Below are 18,451 nucleotides of genomic sequence, written 5' to 3' on the forward strand. Positions count from 1 at the left end.
ATACGATATCATGTGGCATTGTCAACGCGTCCATAGCTGCAAATAATTCAACTACCAGTGTGGTACGGTAACCAACCTGCTAATCATTCAGACGAATTCTTTGTATGCACTGAACTGAACACGCTAGCTAACAAGGCCATGCATGTACGTGCTCGTCCTCATGGCCTTCGTGATCTATAAATACTCGTCGAAACCACACTATTGTCACCATCAAGCACTCTCTCTGCAAGTCTCTTTCATTAGACACACGCAAACAGTAGTACGTGAACAAGGAGGAGATGGCGACGGCATCCAGCAAGGTTGTGGTGCTCATGGCGTTCATGGCCGCTGCGCTGAGCTCTGTGTCGATGGCCGCCGGGCTGCAGCACGGCTTCTACTACTCGTCGTGCCCGCAAGCCGAGGACACGGTGAGGAACGTCGTGCAAGGCATGATCAACAACGACCCCACCATGGGCGCCGCCTTTGTTCGCCTCTTCTTCCACGATTGCTTTGTCAGGGTACGTACCTCAATGAAAGCACATGCATGCCACGCTACATTTTGGAACACTTGGGGTTTCATTGGAAATCTATATAAATTTCATATGTCACATACTGCAAGGTGGCATTTCATATGTGACGTTTTTATTCTATATACATTTCATATACTACCCCCTTGTATCCCTTCTTGAATACACGAGACTATCAAGAAAGCATGCATTGAACTTTCTAATTTTAACTACTAACATTCAGAATAAACTAAAATTGTCAAGGTGGAAATAGTACTATCAGATTTTTAATGTGTATATAATTTGTATTTCCATGAACCTTTACTGAAATGTACTACATAGATACGTACAGATCTGGAAAAGTATATTTATAATGACCTTTTACAGGGTTGTGATGCCTCCATTCTGCTGGACCCGACCACCAGCAACCCGCAAACTGAGAAAACAACAATCCCTCTGCGCGGGTACGACGCCGTGAACAAGATCAAGGCCGCCGTGGAGGCCGTCTGCTCTCGTGTCGTCTCATGTGCCGACATCCTGGCCTTTGCAGCGCGTGACTCCATCGTCGCCTCAGGAGGTTTCAACTTTCACATGCCATCCGGCCGCCTCGACGGCTTCCAATCAATCGCCGACGAGGTCTTCCAAGGCATCCCATCCCCAGCATTTCAGCTTCAAGAACTCCTTGACAACTTCGCCACCAAAGGCCTCAACGCGGAGGACCTGGTGGTGCTCTCCGGCGCGCACTCCTTCGGCCTCACGCACTGCAACTTTGTCACCCCACGGTTGTACCCCACCGTCGACTCCACTATGAATGCCACCTTTGCGGCGGCGCTCAAGAAGGTGTGCCCGCCGCCGAGGAACGGCGGGGGATTCATCTCCGTGAGCAACAACCGCGTGACGGATCCGAACAAGCTGAGCAACCAGTTCTACCATAACGTGGCCTCTGGGCAGGTGTTATTCACGTCGGACCAGACATTGATGGACCAGACACCGACGACCGGCAACAAGACGGCGGCCATGGTAGCCGACAACGCTGCTAACCCCATCGCGTGGATGGCCAGGTTCGCGGGTGCTATGGTGAAGATGGGAGCCATCGACGTGCTTACCGGGACCGACCCTGGCGAAGTCAGGAAGGTCTGCTTCGCCACCAACAATGCGAGCTAGATCGGTGGAATTAAACATAATTAAGTGCGCACTTGGGCAGCTACAACTTGTGGACTTAGTAGGTTTAATCCTTGTTATTTTGGTTTCATTCTAGTTACATATCTTCTTCATTATCGAACCTCAAATTAGCTATGTAAAAGTTGCTTTTGTTAACAACATTCTGGTTTAACAAAATTACTCAACTTCCTGAAGATCGCTCTACTTTTCTTTCCATTTTACATGTTTTACGTTTTACCCCGTACTAACAGGTTGGGCCGTCATCGGTCCAAAGTGGCTAGTGAGTCAGATACCAACTGGAATCTGTACTGGCGCAATCAACATGATAAAGGGGGATTAAACAATTCAAATACTCCTTCCGATCCAAATTAATTGATGTTAATTTAAGGACGCCGATAAGTGCCACACCTGTGGACGTTAGGGGATCTGCCCACACATTTTGTGTGGTGTATAAGAGGAACAGCCCACACGCCTACGTGTGGGCAAAAAAAGTAATGCCCACACACATCTTTTTTTCCCTCCCGATCCCTCTCACACGCGTGCGTGTGGGCGAAATAGATAACGCCCACACGCCCCATACGTCAGGCCTCGTACCTCGTGGTCCCGCACGTCCGCGTGACACTCACTGCGCGTCCCGCAGTTGCCATGGTGCAGACCCCTCATCCATGTTCGTTTAATTGCAGTTGCCATGTCGCTGAACTTCGGTTGCCATGTCGGACAACTACAGTTGCCATGGTTGCTAAAGCTGCAGTTGCCATGTATGGTCTGATCTACTGCGGTTGCCATGATTTTAAAACCTTAGGAGTTGCCACCCACTAACACTAGGCAGTTGTCATGTAGCACTACAAATAGGCATGGCAAAAAAACATGTTCGGGTAAAAGAGAGAGTTGTCATGTGATCACAAGCACGCTATGGCAGTTGCCATGTAAAAGAAAGAGTTGCCATCTACTTACGTGCATGCTACGACAGTTGCCATGTACCATGCAAAAACACATGGCAACTCGGGTAAAAGAGAGTTGCCACTCTGTTTACAAGCAAAGCTAGGACAATTGCCATGTACCTGCAGAAACACATGGCAACTGCCAGCTTTCGGTGTGCGCTAGGAGACGGGCGTGTGGGCGAAGTGATAAATGCTCACACACCAGCCCCCTCTGCGTGCGTGAAAACTAGTGTGTGGGTGAATTACTAAACACCCACACACCAACACCCGTGTGTTGAAAAAAGGACGTGTGGACGACGGGATGAATACCCATACATCAGTTTAGTCCTACATGGCACATAAAAACTGCTAGAACGCACCAAGATCCGTGCAGAATTGGTTGGACGAAGATCCATGCGTGTGGGCGAGTTGCCAACGCCCACACGTGTGGGCGATAGTGTTTTCGTATTTTAATACAACCGTACAACTTTAATACAAAGTTGTACTAAAGCAGCGTCAATTAATTCGGATCGAAACGAGTAGTATATTTGATGGCAAGCAACATGCAAATTCAGGGGAATTGCGGAGCTAAACAATTGAAGGAGTACAGACGCACCAATGGTCATATTTGCAAAAAAAAAACCGCACTAATGGTCTCTGCTTCAGCTTGGTGAAACAATTGCACCTGGTCATGTAAGTGCTAAGCAAGGACAAGACACGCAACAAACACATGCAATTGCAGTGCAAACGGGGAGAGTGACATTTTTCCTGATGTTGTATTGGATGCTATTGCTTTGCAGGAAGCAGTGGAAGAGGAACAGCTTCAGCCAGTCAAGGCTCTGTCGGGTGCAGCTAGATCATCCAAAAATGCAAAAACAAAAAAATGAACTATTAAGAGCTCTCGTTGCAAATCAAGTGGTGCTGATACTGTTGGACTCGGAAAGCACACAAGGCAGAATATGACTAAATTGTCTGAGGACCTGGTTCCCTGCAACGCGGCAGCGTACGGAAGGGCGGATGTGCGCCCGCCGGCGGGCCATCCCCTGCAAAAAATACACGGAGCCGGCGTAGGGAAGACACGGGGAAGGAGAGAAGAAAAAGGGGGAAAGAAAATGAGTGCCTGACAGGTGGGTCCCCCGTCCATCTCAGCATGTCAAATATTGACATGGATTAGTCTTAGCCACATCGATCCACATGCAATAGATTGGCCATTTTAGATCTCAGATGTATCACATTTGGTACCAAAGTAATTATATTCAGTTTATTTATACATACGGTCACAGCTGACCAGCCTATGAACTAAATTCTCTTGTTGATCAATTCGATGAATCAAACACAGTTGTTCACAGTACAATCTCCGAAGTCCAAACTAGTAGCATTTACACGTTCCAACACCTAGAAAATACAAGAAGATCGATCAATCATATCCTCGATCGAGGCCGCCATGACTACTGCTTGATCGGTTCGCCGTTGATCTCGTGGTTTTTTGTGGGCTTCAGATCCTTCGGGTGATCTTGTCCGCAACCACGACAGGTTTGTGCTTGGCGATCTGCTCCTGGCCGGCGGTCTTGTAGTCGAATCCGCAGTCGTGCTTCTCCGAGTAGCGGTGCACGCTGCAGAAGGTGGCCTCGCAGCGGCATCGGAACCCCAGCAGGCCCACCTTCTTGCGGCACGTCGCGCACCGGTTCGCCGCCACCGGCGGCTGCTTCACGGACGTCGCAGAGGATTCAACTGCGGCGGCGGTGGAGGAGGCGGCCGCAACATCAGAGGACGGGACGGCGACGATCATCCTGGCCTTCTTCTCCGGAGGCCCGGTCGAGGTGGCCATGGCGTTAGCGGTGTGGGTTACGTGGTCCAGGTAGCACTTGGAGCACATGTTGCCGGTGGCGGCGGCGCCGAAGAAGCCGCAACCGTTGGCGCACATGCCAGCCGTCTCCTCCTTGTCCAGGCACTTGCGCTTCTGCGTCGTCGCCCATGCGTCCATCGCCGCTAGGTAGTCCTCGAACACTTCCGCCGGTCTGTAGGAGTGGCATCCGCATCTGTGCCGAATACGTCCAACGAACCCGACCGGCTTGCGGTGTCACCACTGCTAAACGGAAACCGAGCGTCAGTTCCACGTAGAAAGTATTTTATTCCCGTGCACTTTTTACCAAGTTTCTCCTTGTCCCTGTGACACTTCTTCATAAGTTATTTTTGTCCTTGTAACATTTTTTACGGATCCAAAACATCATTGCATGTTTTAGCCAAAAAAAAAAAGGGTCTGAAGGGGACAGCTTTCTCACCTTAATTTTCATTCCATTACCAACTTTGGCCAAAGGACCTGGTTACAAATGAACGTGACTCATAGTCTTATATTCTCCCAATATGAGCTCAAAAAAAATCCCAATAGATTTTTCAAGAAAACAAATCTCAATACATATTTTATTTCTAGATACCTATAATACATTGATAAATGATAATGTATGAAACTGTACCTCTTTTCTTGCGGGGAATCAAACTGTGGCTCTTGATTAAATTTGGTACAACGTGGAAAAAACATAAGGCAGTTGAATTCAACAGGGAAACTGAGCCGGGACCCAAGCACTGGCTGGAATTGCGTAATGCTACTACTACAATGTAGTCTACTATCTCTGTTCCTAAATACTATAAGACGTTCTGACATTTTTAATTTAAACTGTCAAAAAGTCTTTACATTGAGGAACAGAGGGTGTAACTCTGAAGACTTTATTCCCGGGAGTCAGGGTTGCAGTGGCTGCTCCTCCAGTTGATCGACAGTGGATCAGTGGACGTTGACGGCGAGCTTCATGCCGTCCTGGCAGTGGCCCTCGATGCCACAGATGAAGAGCCACTGCCCGGCCTGCGTCAGCGACACCTTGTCGTCGTCGGTGGTCAGCGTCGGCGCGTTGCTCGGCACGGTGCACGCCGCGAAGCTCTGCGCGTCCACCAACACCACGTTGTGCTCGGCCTCCCCCAACGAGTACAAAAACTCTGCACGCACAGACGAAAATGGATCAACTCAATGTACCAACGCCGTGCATGCAATGTTGGTGCCCCGAGACGAGACGTACCGAGGGTGTCGCCGACTCTGAACTTCTTGCCGCTGGGAGTGAATTGCAGAAAACCACCACATTACAGTGTAGGTTTGCAGGAAACACTCCTCTACGAAAATGTTGCAAAAAACACTGATTCTCGGCCTAATCTTTTGCAGAAAGCACTGGTCCGTCTGTTTGGGCATTTTAACCTCGTTTATGACAAGTGGGGCCCAACTTTGGTGACGTGGCGTAACTATAGGTCCCAAACGGCGTTAGACATGGTGTGATGTGAAATTACCAAATAGTCCCTGATATTTTTGCAGTGGCACCCTTCTATCAGAAAACAGAAATGCAATCAGGCCCTTGCCATGCCAAGCTCGACTGTACTTTGCCGCCGGCCATCCAGCGCTCGTGCGCTGTCGCCCACGCCGGTGCCCCGGCAGCGGCGGAGCTCACCGACGAGGGGCGTTGCTTGGTTGTGCACGTGCTGCGCGCCGCTGAGCTGCCGCTGTTGCTTGCGCATGGCCGCTGCTTGCTCCGGGGCTACGCGCCGCCGCACCGTTGCTGCTGTTTGCTCCGGCGCTGCGCGCCGCCGCGCCGTTGTTGCTGCTTGTGCTCGTGTTGTGCGCCGCCGCGCCGCTACTTGCTCTTGTGATGTGCGCCGCCGCCGAGGCTCGTTCCCGTGCTGCTCGAGGTCGCGCCTCTGCTTGCTCCGGGGTCGAGATCGGGGAGGCCGCCGCGAGGCGCGCCGCTGCTTGCTCCAGGGCCGAAGTCGTGGAGGCCGCCGGGAGGCGCGCCGCCTGCTCAGGAAAGAGAGAGGACGGAGGATGGTGAAGAGGAGGCGCGACCGCCGCTGCTTGCGCCAGGGCCGAGGTCGGGGAGGCCGCCGGGCTCGCCGTCGCTGCTGCCACACGAGTCCCCGACGCCCCGGGCCCATCTCCCCTTTCCCGCATCCGCAGCCAGAGGTCGTCGACTGTAGAGCCGCCCCTCGACTACCCCCTAGCTGTCGACGGTGGCTTCCATTGCCGCTGCGCCACCGGTGCCCCCGGCGGAGACAGAGGAATCTGGCTGCGGGCGCCGCAGCTCGGACGGCGAGCGCTCCCCGCGATTTGGATTTATCTTTGGGAGGGAGGGTTTTTTTGAAAAAAAGACCAGCCTAACATTGTCTACCACAAAACGTTACGCCATGTCATCAAATGTGGGACCCATATGTCATAATCATGATTAAATGACCTAAGGAGCCCATCAGTGTATTTTGTAAAAGATTAGAAAAAAATCAGTGTTTTCCGCAGCAAAAACGTAGAAGAGTGTTTTCTGCAAACCTAAGCTGAAATGTGGTGGTTTTCTGCAATTCACTCTGCCGCTGGCCCAGGCGCGGTAGTCGACCCCGACGTCCCACCCGGAGTCGTCGCCGACCGTGTACGACGCCGTGGAGGCCGTCGCCGGGAGCAAGGCGGCCACGGCGACGATGACGGCCATGGCGGCGAGCGCGACTTTAGGAGAGGCCATTACTGTAGGCGACGGGGAGGCGTGCGCAAGTACGGTGGGTCGATCGGTATGTTGGAGGTTGCGTTGTGTGCGTTTGTGTATCGGCTTCGTGGCGCGTGTACATATAGTGGTTGCTATGGGAGCCGGTGGCTTTGGCTGGTTTGGAACACGACAAGCCGTTCACGGTGTGATCGATGCAGAATTAAAGCACGTACGTACAGCCAACGATGCGCACCTGCCCGCGCAAGCTGGGCTCTCGGTGGCAAGGAAGGAGTGGGCAGGGGAATTCCTGTGTTTTTTACGGCCGGACGAAATAACATTGATTTCTTCCTCTCCATTTTTGGAAAACATGGACAAAAGCTTTGCCACATTTTATATTAATTTATTAGGAAGAAGGTTTAGAATTACAACTCTCGCCCGAGGGTGCAAATACATGTAACGAATTACCCTCACAGCATGATCAACCTCAAGTGTTTGGCCCCAGCAATGCCCCAAAGTGCCGCCTCGCGCTTGATGATGGTGAATATCGCCGGTGGCAAGGTGTAGATGTTCCTCAAGACCTGAAAATTCCTCTCGTTCAGATTTCCCATGACGTGAGAATCACCAAAGATGCAAGAGCCTTCCTTCGTTGGCCGTTGATGTGGATCACAGCGGACCACCATTGAGCCACACTTTGAAAGTTTGGCCAATCATCAAAGGACATGTCGTGGATGCCGAGCCAATCTCCGACTATGGCCCAGATGCGCATAGAGTATCGGCATCCGAACAGAATATCGACCATAGTTACGACAACCCCCTCGTTGCAAGCGGTCCGTAGTCCAAATATTGTTTTGCAGGATAAGCCAGACGAAGAATTTTATCTTCGGTGGCGCCCAATTGCTCCAGACCGCCGCCTTCATGGTTGATGGGAGGGGGGGGGGGGTCCTCGAATTGGTTTTCATTTGCGGCAGCAATCGGGTAAGTTCCAGAAGGTTATAGAACTAGGCACGTCCTCACATAGGTGCACCTGGAGGAGAAGACCCCAAAGGGAATAGAATTCCAGCAGGTTATTAGTGTTGAGCCCGAAAGAAGTATCAATCTTAGTAATCCACTTCTCCCCCATGAGGGCCTTATTGATAGAGCCACTCTTGATCTTGAATAGCTCAAAAATTGAGGGGGCAATATCCTCTGGCTTTGCACCATTGAGCCATGGGGCATGCCAAAATGTGGTTTTCATCCCATCCTCAACATTAATGGTGGTATATTTGTAGAAAAGGTCCATGACCTCAGCATCGCACGGAGTTCCAAAGCCAAACCAATGCTCTCGAGGGGTCCGTCCACTCTAACCATGGCCACTGCAGTTGAAGAGCTCTCGGAATATTTTTGACGTTGAGGATTCCCAATCCCCCAAGAGCATTCGGTTGGCAAACAATGTCCCATCTCACCTTGCCCTTCCCTCCCAAGACCTTGTTCGTTTCCACCCAAAGAAAGGATCACTGAAGCTGAAGCTTGGTAATGGTTTTTGTCGTACCCTTTGGAAGGATGAGAGGGGTGAGGTGATAAATAGGTAGAGTAGTGATGGGTGATTTTGACCAATATGTAGTGGTTGACGGAGGTGGTTTTTTTTTTTCAATGCCCACATCCTCTTACTAGCAATCTTGTCGATTAGGAATTGGAAATGGACCCCTCACAATTTATGTATAGTTGAGCGGCAGCCCAAGGTATCACATAGAGAAGCTCATGATTATTACCAGGAATCCCTCCATCATATTCGACATATTTTTGCCATCACAACAGTGTGTAGGAGTACTTACTTACCTATGGAGTGGACACAACACACGAAATCATTCTATTCGTTTGATTTCTGTTAAGAAAAAGACGACAATAAAAATTTCTTATAAGAGCTCTATGTTACAATGGAGAAACATAATTTGTAATAAAAGCTTTTTGTTGAACTACAGAAAAATGTAGTTTTTACATCAAATTGCGTAAAAAATAGTCTATGGGAAAAAATACAAGGTTTCCAGTTCTTGTGAATTGAATACCCAATAACGTATATGGTTTCATAAAAGGTTCATGCACATGTGAAGACACCGATCACCTCTTCTTCAACTGTAGAAAACGATGCGGATTTGGTTCCATCAGGGAATCATACATCCCTCCGCTTCCACGGCATGTCGAGCACACCGGCGCCATTAAAACTTGATGATTACATTAGGCACCGGGTCCTCCTTTCTATACTTTGAAAGATTTAGGACTCAAGAAATGTTGCAGTTATTCGAAACTCCAGCCACCCTAGTCCGGTCACCGTTAGAAATTTTGTTCAAACCCTGATTTATTGATGCACCGGTTTAAACAATAAAACGACAAGATTGCCACCCGTTCTCGGTGAGATTACCTCTCTTCACGTGTTAGTTAAACTACAGGAAAAGTGGAAAGATGTAGACTTTATTTCAAATTGCATACAAAATGGCCTATGGGAGAAAAATAATGTTTCCAATCCTTATGGATTGAACACTCAATGCCATATGTGGTTTCCAAAAATGGTTATTGCACCTTCGGAGATACTGATCACCTCTTCTTCGACTGGCCAAAAGCAATCGAATTGGGCATCACCTGGACATCGCGCCACCTTCCCGCTTGCAAGACCTATCAAGCAGATCAACACCGTGAAACATCGACGATTCCACTAGGCCAGAGTTCCTCCTTTCTATACTTTGAAAGACTTAGGACTTGAGAAATTCTACAATTTTCAATGAGTCGATGCATATAGTTCACTGCTACTAAGGGGCTATCAGTTCCTACGTTTCTTTTTTTCAAGAAAAAGAAGGAAATTAATAAAATCATGTAAGAGCTCAATGTTACAACGAAGAAACATAATTTGAAATAATACTTGAACTTGCATAAAAATATAGTCTATGAGGGGGGGGGGGTATGGTTTTTGTGAGTTGAACACCGTCCCAGTGCCATATGTGGTTTATAAAAATGGTACATGCACCTCCCAAGACAGCAATCGCCTCTACCTCAACTGTCCGAAAGCAATGCGGATTCGACTCCAGTTGGACATCGCGCCGCCCTCCCGCTTCCAAGACCCATCAAAAAGATCAACACCGTCAAACAGCGATGACTCCATTTGACATGAGGTCATCCTTTCTATCCTATGGAAATTTAGGACTCCCACCCAAGTTCGATCACCATTAGAAAAGTTTGTTCAAACTTTATTTGTGGGTGCATTCGTTTAAAGAAATGAAAAATAAGGTTGCCGCCCTCTCATGGTGAGACTATCTCTCTTCACACATTAGTTAAACTATAGGAAAAAGAAAAAGATGTAGACTTTATTTCTAATTACATAAAAAATAGCCTACTAGGGGGATGAGGTGGTTTTCCAACCCTTTTGAACTGAACACCGAATGCCTTGTTTATGCTATTTAATATTGAAAATTTACTTTTTGGCAATACTTTTATGCCTGTGAAACTTTTTTACCTACCTTTTCTTTCCACCGTGATACTTTTTTGCAAGGTTTTTTTTGTCCTTGAGACATTTTTTATGGTGTTGTTCTGCATAATTTTACACAATCTCTTAGAAGACAAAATTTGGTGAAATTTCATAGGCTTTGATATAATACCCAAATGAACATGCATTTGAGTTGCCCACCTGCAGCTCGGCTATCAGCCAATCTAATGATTGGGGCATGCATTCCTTTGGAGATATGCTAATGATTTCAAGGAGGGCATGCCTAAGAGATAAATGAGGCAAGATTTCCTAACAAAGTAAAAGTTATCACAAGGTCATAACTACAAGTTATGCACTATATTTCTGCAGATATGAGCAACAAGATCTATTTTATATCTGGTTTTTAGAATTGACCAAAATAACTAAACTTGTTAGGAGTAGGAAGTGTAATGTAACTTATTTATCTTTGGAATCATATTAACAAAAATGCGTTTAGTTCTTAGTTCCGAGGGAGAATTTTTTTTACAAGTTTGTCATGAAAAATACTAGTTAATTACAAATATAATATTTCAAAACATATATTCAGTAAATGGTTAATAAGATAACATAGGTCGTATGGATAGTTTCGCATACGTGTGCGCCAAGTTATTCTTGGCGTAAGCGTGCACCAACTTATTCTAGGGCCTTGTAACCGTCCAATATACATGGCCAAGTTAAGTTATTTCTAAGGTAAGCACGCGCCAACTTATTTCTTGGGTGTTTGCGCGCCTTGTAACCGCCCACTATATGTGTGCGCCATGTTATTTGGTTGTTCAAGAGTTCCTTTGTTGAAAAAATTTCTCGTAATTCCCTGAAAAAAAAGGTACCTTGCAGCTGCCCCATATATAACTTGTACCCATAAGAAGAACAATTCGAATGTGATACAAGCGACTGCATCCATATATAACTGAAACACAATGTTTTCTGAAGACATGGATTGTACATGGACCATAACTAAGGAGAGCTTGCTAAGATACAAATTTAACAACATGAATTCGAGATGATCTCTTTCCTAAAGTTGAAATGATAGTCAGACCAAGAAAGAGACATGTATCACTACTATACTACGATACAACAACAACATGAAATTATCCCACAAAACAAAACATGAAATCGTTTCCTAATTGCGATCGATACCATCTGGTAGGCAGTTGACATGCAGCAGTAGTATCCCCGGCGAGAGGACTACACACGCTATGGGTTTCGGGCGGGGCGGACGCCGTCCCTCTTGGCGATGAGAAGGCACGGACCGAGCTCAGGCGGCCACCGGAACGCCCACACCTCGACGCCGTCGCCCGCCTTCAGGCCGCAGAACTCCATGAAGCGCCTGTACCTCCAACCGTTGATCACGGTGCAGCCGCTGCGGTGGAACTTGTTCAACTTCAGCTGGTCAGACACGCCGATTTTTTGTCCAAAAGGACCCTCTGGCCAACAGAATTGCCAAAAAAGACCACATGTCAAAAACATTGACAAAAAGGACCCCCTCAGCGGTGGCGGCAGGCGCGGCAGGCGACACGTGGCACCTGCCGCCACGCGACGAGGCGGCGTGCCCGGCCGCCACCGCCGGAGGCGGCCGCGCGGGAAATTACCGTGTTAGCACAGTGCGCCGAGCCGGGACGGAACGGCCAGGCCTGGTGGGCCATGCCGCCACCTAGCGAGGCGGCCTCTGTTGCCGCTGTCGGGCGCGGGCCGACAACTTGTGATGCTCGCGGGCCCCGCCTGTGGGCCACGCCGCCACTGCAGGAGGCGGCGACCCTGCAGCTGCACGCGCGACAACGGCGCAGACGGCGCTGATTCCGGTGCGGCGCTGATTCCGGTGGCGCAGATTTTCACGGGCGCTGCTTTTCCCAGCTCCTTGTTTTGCCTGCCACAAGTTTCGATGATTGGATTCCCGCCTAAACTTTGTAGTACTGATTGCTATGTAAACGACACTAATTAAAGCTGTGCGTGATTCTCGCTTCCGTCTATTTCTCCGGCCGAAGCGACAGCACTCAGGCGTTGTTGTTGCTGCGTATGATGAGACACCGCGATGCTGGAATCCGATGCCGTGGTAGGTGAGTTCTGGCTTGCTCTGCCGACAATACAGTGGTCCTCTTCTTTTTAAACGCACATCCGCGACTCCGTGCGCATACACTCTCTCTCGCATATCTCTGGTTGCCTCCTCTACCTCTTAGCTCTCTCTGAGCGCATACATAGACAGAAAGGAAAACTAGGTAGCCACTTTTACTCGTGATTTTGGTCGATTTGGAGTTTGATTTTAAAGATGATGAAGTTGAAGAAAAGTTAGATTAAGGTAAGATCTATCCATTTTTGTTGGTTTCGTTCATATGCATGATGTTTTTGTTCTGTTTGATTAGTTCCTAAGTGTGTATTCTCTATTGTTTTAGGCATAATTTTAGCATTTGAAGGAGTCATTTGGAGTCATTTAGAGCTTGAGGAGAAGGATTTGCATTGCGAAAGTGTAGTACGAAGTTGAAGATCAAGGTGTGAGCTTTGCAATACATTTATTTATTTGTGCATGCAGGGTGGTAATTAGTTAGTCTTTTAGCTCGTCATTAGCTATGCGATGTTAGTGCGTAGAGGTTAGAAATAATTTCAGACGACAGATACAACATTTACAATATTTTTTATTGCATGCGGTATGTTATTTCATGTGGTATGTTATTTTATGTGGTATGTTTATTAATAAGTCTATAGTTAGGAGACCGTAGGTCTACTTTGTTATGTCGCAATAATCTAAATTTTATATGTTCAGATTAGGTGCTAATGTACTTAATGATGTATGTAATTAGGTAAAATAATTCATCTTAGTAGCAAACAAGGAGGAGAATACGTGATTGAAGAAATTGTGTTTCCATTTTGTTAGCAGGAAGAAAAATCCGTGTGTAATATTGATGTTAATGTGATAACAGGTTGACTCCGTTCATATAGTACTGGCGACGGATATTTATTGGAACTATTTTGACGCTTAATTGCATTCGCAAGCACATTCATATTGGAGCTAAGGTAAAAAATGACACTGTAATTTTGTTAATATTTTTTGTATTGATGTACTATTGTGAATAATGTGCATGTTGCTGTAAATATTATGATTTGTAGATAAACCATTGCCCGTCTTAGACATTGAAAAAAATATATTTTCAAGCAACGCTCTCCCCTCAATATTTTCCCGCAAACGCTTTCCCTCCATATGTTCCGCCACCCGTTTCCCGCCAACCCCTTCCCGCCATATCTTCCTGCCACCCGTTTCTCGCCATATGTTCCCGCCAACCCTTTCCGCCCATACCGCAGTCGTTCTTTCCCGCCATTTTCTCCTCTTTACCTATAAAACCCCCTTCAGACGGAGGTGGATAAGCATTCGAGTGTAGTGTAGTCGAGATGTCCCATTATCCTTTCGATCGTAGTTTTCACCCTGGGATGAGTAGCACTCTTCTGAGGCTAGCTACCGATTTCAGGATGGACAATAGGATAGTTCCATGGGACGATCTCACCGGTAGTGACACCATAATGAATGAGTTGGCTCACCAATTACGTAGGTCTGGGTGGCCTGAAAGGACCTATGAGGAGGTACGTAAAGAACTTCTTAGGTTGGATGCAAGGTGGAAGAAGGTTGTGGAGCCGAAGAGTGAAACTTTTAGAAGGACTGCAAAAAACCATCCATTTTTATGGACTGAGGAGAGCGAGGACGAAGATGATATCTTCATGCCGCCGCTTCCGGGTTCTGCATCGTCAAAGGGCAAGAGTTCTGCATCATCCAAGGGCAAGAGTACTGCATCCTCGAAGGGCAAGAGTTCTTCATCGTCCAAGGGTATGAGTTCTGCATCCTCGAAGGGCAAGAGTTCTGCATCGACGGAGGATGACGATGATGCCTTCATGTAGTTTTTAAGTTGTATTCCAGTTGTACCGTTTAATTCAGATGTACTTGCATTATTAATTTGTACTCTCTTATTGTAAGGCATTATGTTCTGTCTTAATTTTATTTTATAGTTGTTGCACGATGCTCGATAATTAGTGGAGGGAAAGAAAAATGCCACTACTATATTCTAAAACTATATATTTTTTCCATCATGACAAGGTACAACTGAAAATAAGATACAACACGACAAGGTACAACTGAAAATAAGATACATCGTAGAATTTAAATAAAGCTACATTTAACTACTGAAATGAAGCTACATTAAACTGCAGAAATAAAGATACAAATGATTGCGAAATTTAAAATACTACCACAGGAATCTACTGAGTCCAACGTGGATATTTTCCTTTTCCATCGCCAGCTTCTTCTGCTGCCTTGGCCTGACGAGCCCTTTCTTTCTTTCTCTGCCTCTCCGCCTCACGAGCCTCCTTTCGCTGTCGTTCCTGCTCCTCCATGTGACGAGCCTCTTCCCTGTTTTTCTTTCTCATTTCCTCAAAAAAACGGTGTTGCTCCGCATAGTATTCTTTTAACTCTCTCTCTTGCTCTGCTTTCTCCTTAACTTCCGCCTTCTCGCGTCGCTCTTCCACAAATAAACTATTCCACGCATGGCGACTTCTTTCACGAATCTCAGTCACTGCCCAAGCCGGCTTCTCCGTGTCAATCCAACGATAGTACATGCACAGAGGCGGAGGAGAATACAACAAGAAACAAGAATGTTAATAAAGAATCAATGAAAATACCAACAATATCTATTCGTGATGGTTAAACCATACCGGAGGCTTGTCGTACTCTGAAATAGCTACGGCAGGATCTTCCTCATAATTGGCGCACATGAAAAACTTCATGCCCAACCAATCTGAAAAATCCGTCACCTACTTCACCTTGCAAAGATCGCCACAACAACACCGCAGGACTGCCACCCCAGGAGGCAAACTTGCAGTCTTCATTTTCCTCGGCCTAATGCTTTGATCCGAACAAGGCAAACTCATATCGACTGAAAAAAATGTGTACACACTTTGCGCACTGGCGATTTCTAGGATGGCTGGACGAGAGCCTCGGTGTCTTCTTTTATAGGCTCAGACGATTAATGATGGCGACAAAATAAGCGAGAGCAGAGGAAATTAGGCAGGATATTTTAGGATCCCTGTAGTGTCGGCACTACAGAACCAAAAGCAGGCATCAGTGTCCATATCACCGCGCGGAAATCACGCACTTGGGTGCTGTCACCTCACCTGCAGCAGCAATTTTCAAAGCATGGGAATGAGCGCCATTTGCCACAGTTCTCATGTCGGTCACACTGCAGATCCACACTGCAAGGAATCAGCCCAGTTTGCAACAGCGAGCCCGTGAAATTAGCACACCGCATCGGATTCCCGCTCAATCATGAAAATCAGCATCATTAGCAACAAGCAATCACATACACGTGGGAATCAACGCCATTTACTATAGTGCTCATGTCGGCCCGGGAATCAGCGCGCATGCAGCAACGGCCGCCTGCGCTAGTGGCGGCGGGGCCCACGCCTCGGCAACCGAGCAGCACCAGCTGTCGGCCAGCACTGTCAGCCAGGTGAGGCCGCCTCAGGCTGTGGCGGCGAGGCCCACTGGCGGGGCCCGCTCGCAGCAGGGCCTGTCGGCCAGGCAGCGGCCGCGCCAGGGCTAGCCGCCGCGCCCGGTGGCGGCAGGGCCCACCTGGTCCCCCCCGTTCCGTCGCGCCGCGACGCACTGTGGGGAATCCGTTCGGCTGGGGTGGCCGCCTCCTGCGGTGGCGGCCGGGCCCGCCGCCTCCTGGCGTGGCGGCAGGTGCCACGTGTCGCTTGCCGCGCCTGCCGCCACCGCTGAGGGGGTCCTTTTTGTCAAATTGATCCAGAGATAGTCTCTTTTGTCAATTCATCTCGGTAGGGGGTCCTTTTGGACAAAAAATCCAGACACGCCATGACCCCGGCCGGCCGCTGCTCACGTAGACGGACAACGGCACCCCCGTGTACGTCGTCGGCCTGGCTCTTTCCCCGACGATCCTCGTCCTCTTTACCTGCCGCTCGGTATTGTTGAAGCCGCACGCCGCGATCTCGACGGGGTTGAGGAAGGCGCAGAGGCGGGCGTCTGCGCTGGCCGGGAGGAGGAAGCGGGCCTGTCCGGAGTTCATATCCGACTGGCTCAAAACCTTCTCGGCGATGTAGCTCAGCAGCAGGTCCCTCGGGAGGTGGTGGCTCTCCTCTAGCTCGTCGCGCACCCACGCCCGCACCGTGTCGGCGGAATTCAGGGCCGGGTCAGGCGCGGCGGCGACGGCCCTCCTCCGCGACTGGCGTGCGCCGCAGCCGGCCCAGGGTAACAGCGGGATCCCGCGGCCGGGCTGCACCTATTGCAGGGGGAGATGGCACAGCGCCAGCGCGGTAAATGATCCGGCGCTGACGTCTGGGACGATCTGCCCGGCCTCGACATGCTCGTCCTGCGGCTCGTCATCCGGGGTCGCCAAAACCCCGAGCTCCCCCATCGCGGGCGGCGCGTCGTCGCCACCCGCCGGGCCCTCGTAGACCACGATGGCGAGATCGCTCGCCTTGTCCACCTCCGCGACGGCGACGCTCTCGGTCACCGCGGGGGGCACGTCGTCCCCGCGCTCCGAGCCATCGTAGACCACGATGGCGAGGCCGCTCCCCTTCTCCACCGCCGCGGCCGCGGCGCTCTCCACCGGGCCCACAATGGCGAGATCGCCCGACCTCTCGACCTCCGGAAAGGCGACGCTCTCGACCGGGATCTGGCCGGCGAAGAGCGCGAGGTCGATGTCGTACCCGATCGGCGCGGAGGGCAGGCCGAGACGCAGCTCGAGGTCGAGTCCATCGACCGTCGTCCCGACCGATCCACGCGCATCCGCCATCCCGCTATGACCCACCGGCGTCACTCCTCACTGGCGAGCTCTACTAGCGCCGTCGGCTGTCGGCTGGAGGAAAGGGGAAAGGGGAAACGGAAAAATGAATTTCTGTATATACGGGGAAATGCGTATGTAGCCCTAGGTTCTATACGTCGTACCTAGGGTTCCGCGACGCCCACCCACCCACACCACACGGCTACTACAGACGAACAGAGTCCACGCGATCCACGCCCTACCGGCCCAGCATCTCATGCGGCGGCACCCAGCCCAGCCCACGAGCGGGCGGACGGAGCAGGTTCCTCCAAGCCAGCGATCTGGCCCCACCATCCCGCGAGCCACTCAGATCGCTCTTTTCCTGTCCCGCGGGTGGCCCCCCTGCGCCCAATACCAGCCGTCATATCCAATCAAACCAAACGCCTCCGTTCCTACCTCAGTTCTTATCAGTACCCAACGGAGTAATCCGTGGAACAAATTAATCAATGGACTTGTCTTTTCTGCAAAATTCAATCTGGTTTTTTCCCTCGAATAAAAAATTATCTTGTTTGAAATGTCTCTGCATTACACTTTGCTATCTAAATTTAAAATGTACACCCCTCAAAAAATAATAATTTAAACTGTACACTTTGCTATCCGAATTATCTTGTTGAACATCCGTTGGCAATTTTTTCCAACCGAGCACCCCCTTTTCATTATTTGCTTAACTGAAATCACCGAGCCAATATACAAACACCAACAAGGAAAGGAGAAGGAAAAGTGAGGGAGGCGAGTTGGTGCATTGCAAGGAAACCCGCTACAATGCTCGAAACCTGAGAACACATCTACAGATGATAGTATCAAACCCAAAGACAAATGACAACCAGCAAGTCTGTCAACACTACTGACCAGGAGCACAAGCCATCATCACTTCACATAAGCTCAGAGATCATATGGCCTGCCCCGTGCCCAATGCAGCTATTATGGGCTTCAACCATGCCTTTACGTGGCTTCTTTCATCAGCACATGGACGCCCTCCTAGAACACATCCTTATCAGCATTCTTAAGAAGACCTGTCCAATACAACATAAACGAGCACACGGTGAAAACGGCCTCAAAAGGAGAGCGAACAACATGT

At 49.2% G+C, this 18,451-nt stretch overlaps 3 protein-coding genes across 3 annotated transcripts; 1 reads left to right on the top strand and 2 right to left on the bottom strand.

Annotated features, from left to right (window-relative positions):
* The first annotated feature begins 240 nt into the window (after positions 1–240).
* On the top strand, positions 241–1,829 carry LOC119306372 (peroxidase 2-like). Its single transcript, XM_037582609.1, has 2 exons — positions 241–497; positions 873–1,829. The coding sequence occupies exons 1-2, from the start codon at positions 279–281 to the stop codon at positions 1,647–1,649; spliced, it is 996 nt and encodes a 331-aa protein (XP_037438506.1). The 5' UTR covers positions 241–278; the 3' UTR covers positions 1,650–1,829.
* Positions 1,830–4,061: 2,232 nt separating this feature from the next.
* On the bottom strand, positions 4,062–4,550 carry LOC119310291 (zinc finger A20 and AN1 domain-containing stress-associated protein 7-like). Its single transcript, XM_037586090.1, has one exon. It carries the CDS (start codon positions 4,548–4,550, stop codon positions 4,062–4,064), a length of 489 nt encoding a protein of 162 aa, XP_037441987.1.
* Positions 4,551–5,102: 552 nt separating this feature from the next.
* LOC119306373 (basic blue protein-like) lies at positions 5,103–7,107 on the bottom strand. The gene is made up of 3 exons (XM_037582610.1): positions 6,955–7,107; positions 5,635–5,659; positions 5,103–5,554 (listed from the first exon to the last, which is right to left on the bottom strand). Exons 1-3 carry the CDS (start codon positions 7,105–7,107, stop codon positions 5,346–5,348), a joined length of 387 nt encoding a protein of 128 aa, XP_037438507.1. The 3' UTR covers positions 5,103–5,345.
* Between the last annotated feature and the right edge of the window lie 11,344 nt (positions 7,108–18,451).

This window comes from Triticum dicoccoides, chromosome 5B, assembly GCF_002162155.2.
Source record: "Triticum dicoccoides isolate Atlit2015 ecotype Zavitan chromosome 5B, WEW_v2.0, whole genome shotgun sequence".
Lineage (NCBI taxonomy): Eukaryota > Viridiplantae > Streptophyta > Magnoliopsida > Poales > Poaceae > Triticum > Triticum dicoccoides.

Bases quoted from the DNA above. Each gene is read 5' to 3' on its own strand.
- LOC119306372 (XM_037582609.1), top strand. From the start codon at position 279: ATGGCGACGGCATCCAGCAAGGTTGTGGTGCTCATGGCGTTCATGGCC. The intron at 498-872 runs GTACGTACCTCA...GACCTTTTACAG, and splicing joins TCCACGATTGCTTTGTCAGG to GGTTGTGATGCCTCCATTCT.
- LOC119310291 (XM_037586090.1), bottom strand. From the start codon at position 4,550: ATGGACGCATGGGCGACGACGCAGAAGCGCAAGTGCCTGGACAAGGAG.
- LOC119306373 (XM_037582610.1), bottom strand. From the start codon at position 7,107: ATGGCCTCTCCTAAAGTCGCGCTCGCCGCCATGGCCGTCATCGTCGCC. The intron at 5,660-6,954 runs GTGAATTGCAGA...CCCAGCGGCAAG, and splicing joins GCGCCTGGGCCAGCGGCAGA to AAGTTCAGAGTCGGCGACAC. The intron at 5,555-5,634 runs GTACGTCTCGTC...CTGTGCGTGCAG, and splicing joins CAGAGTCGGCGACACCCTCG to AGTTTTTGTACTCGTTGGGG.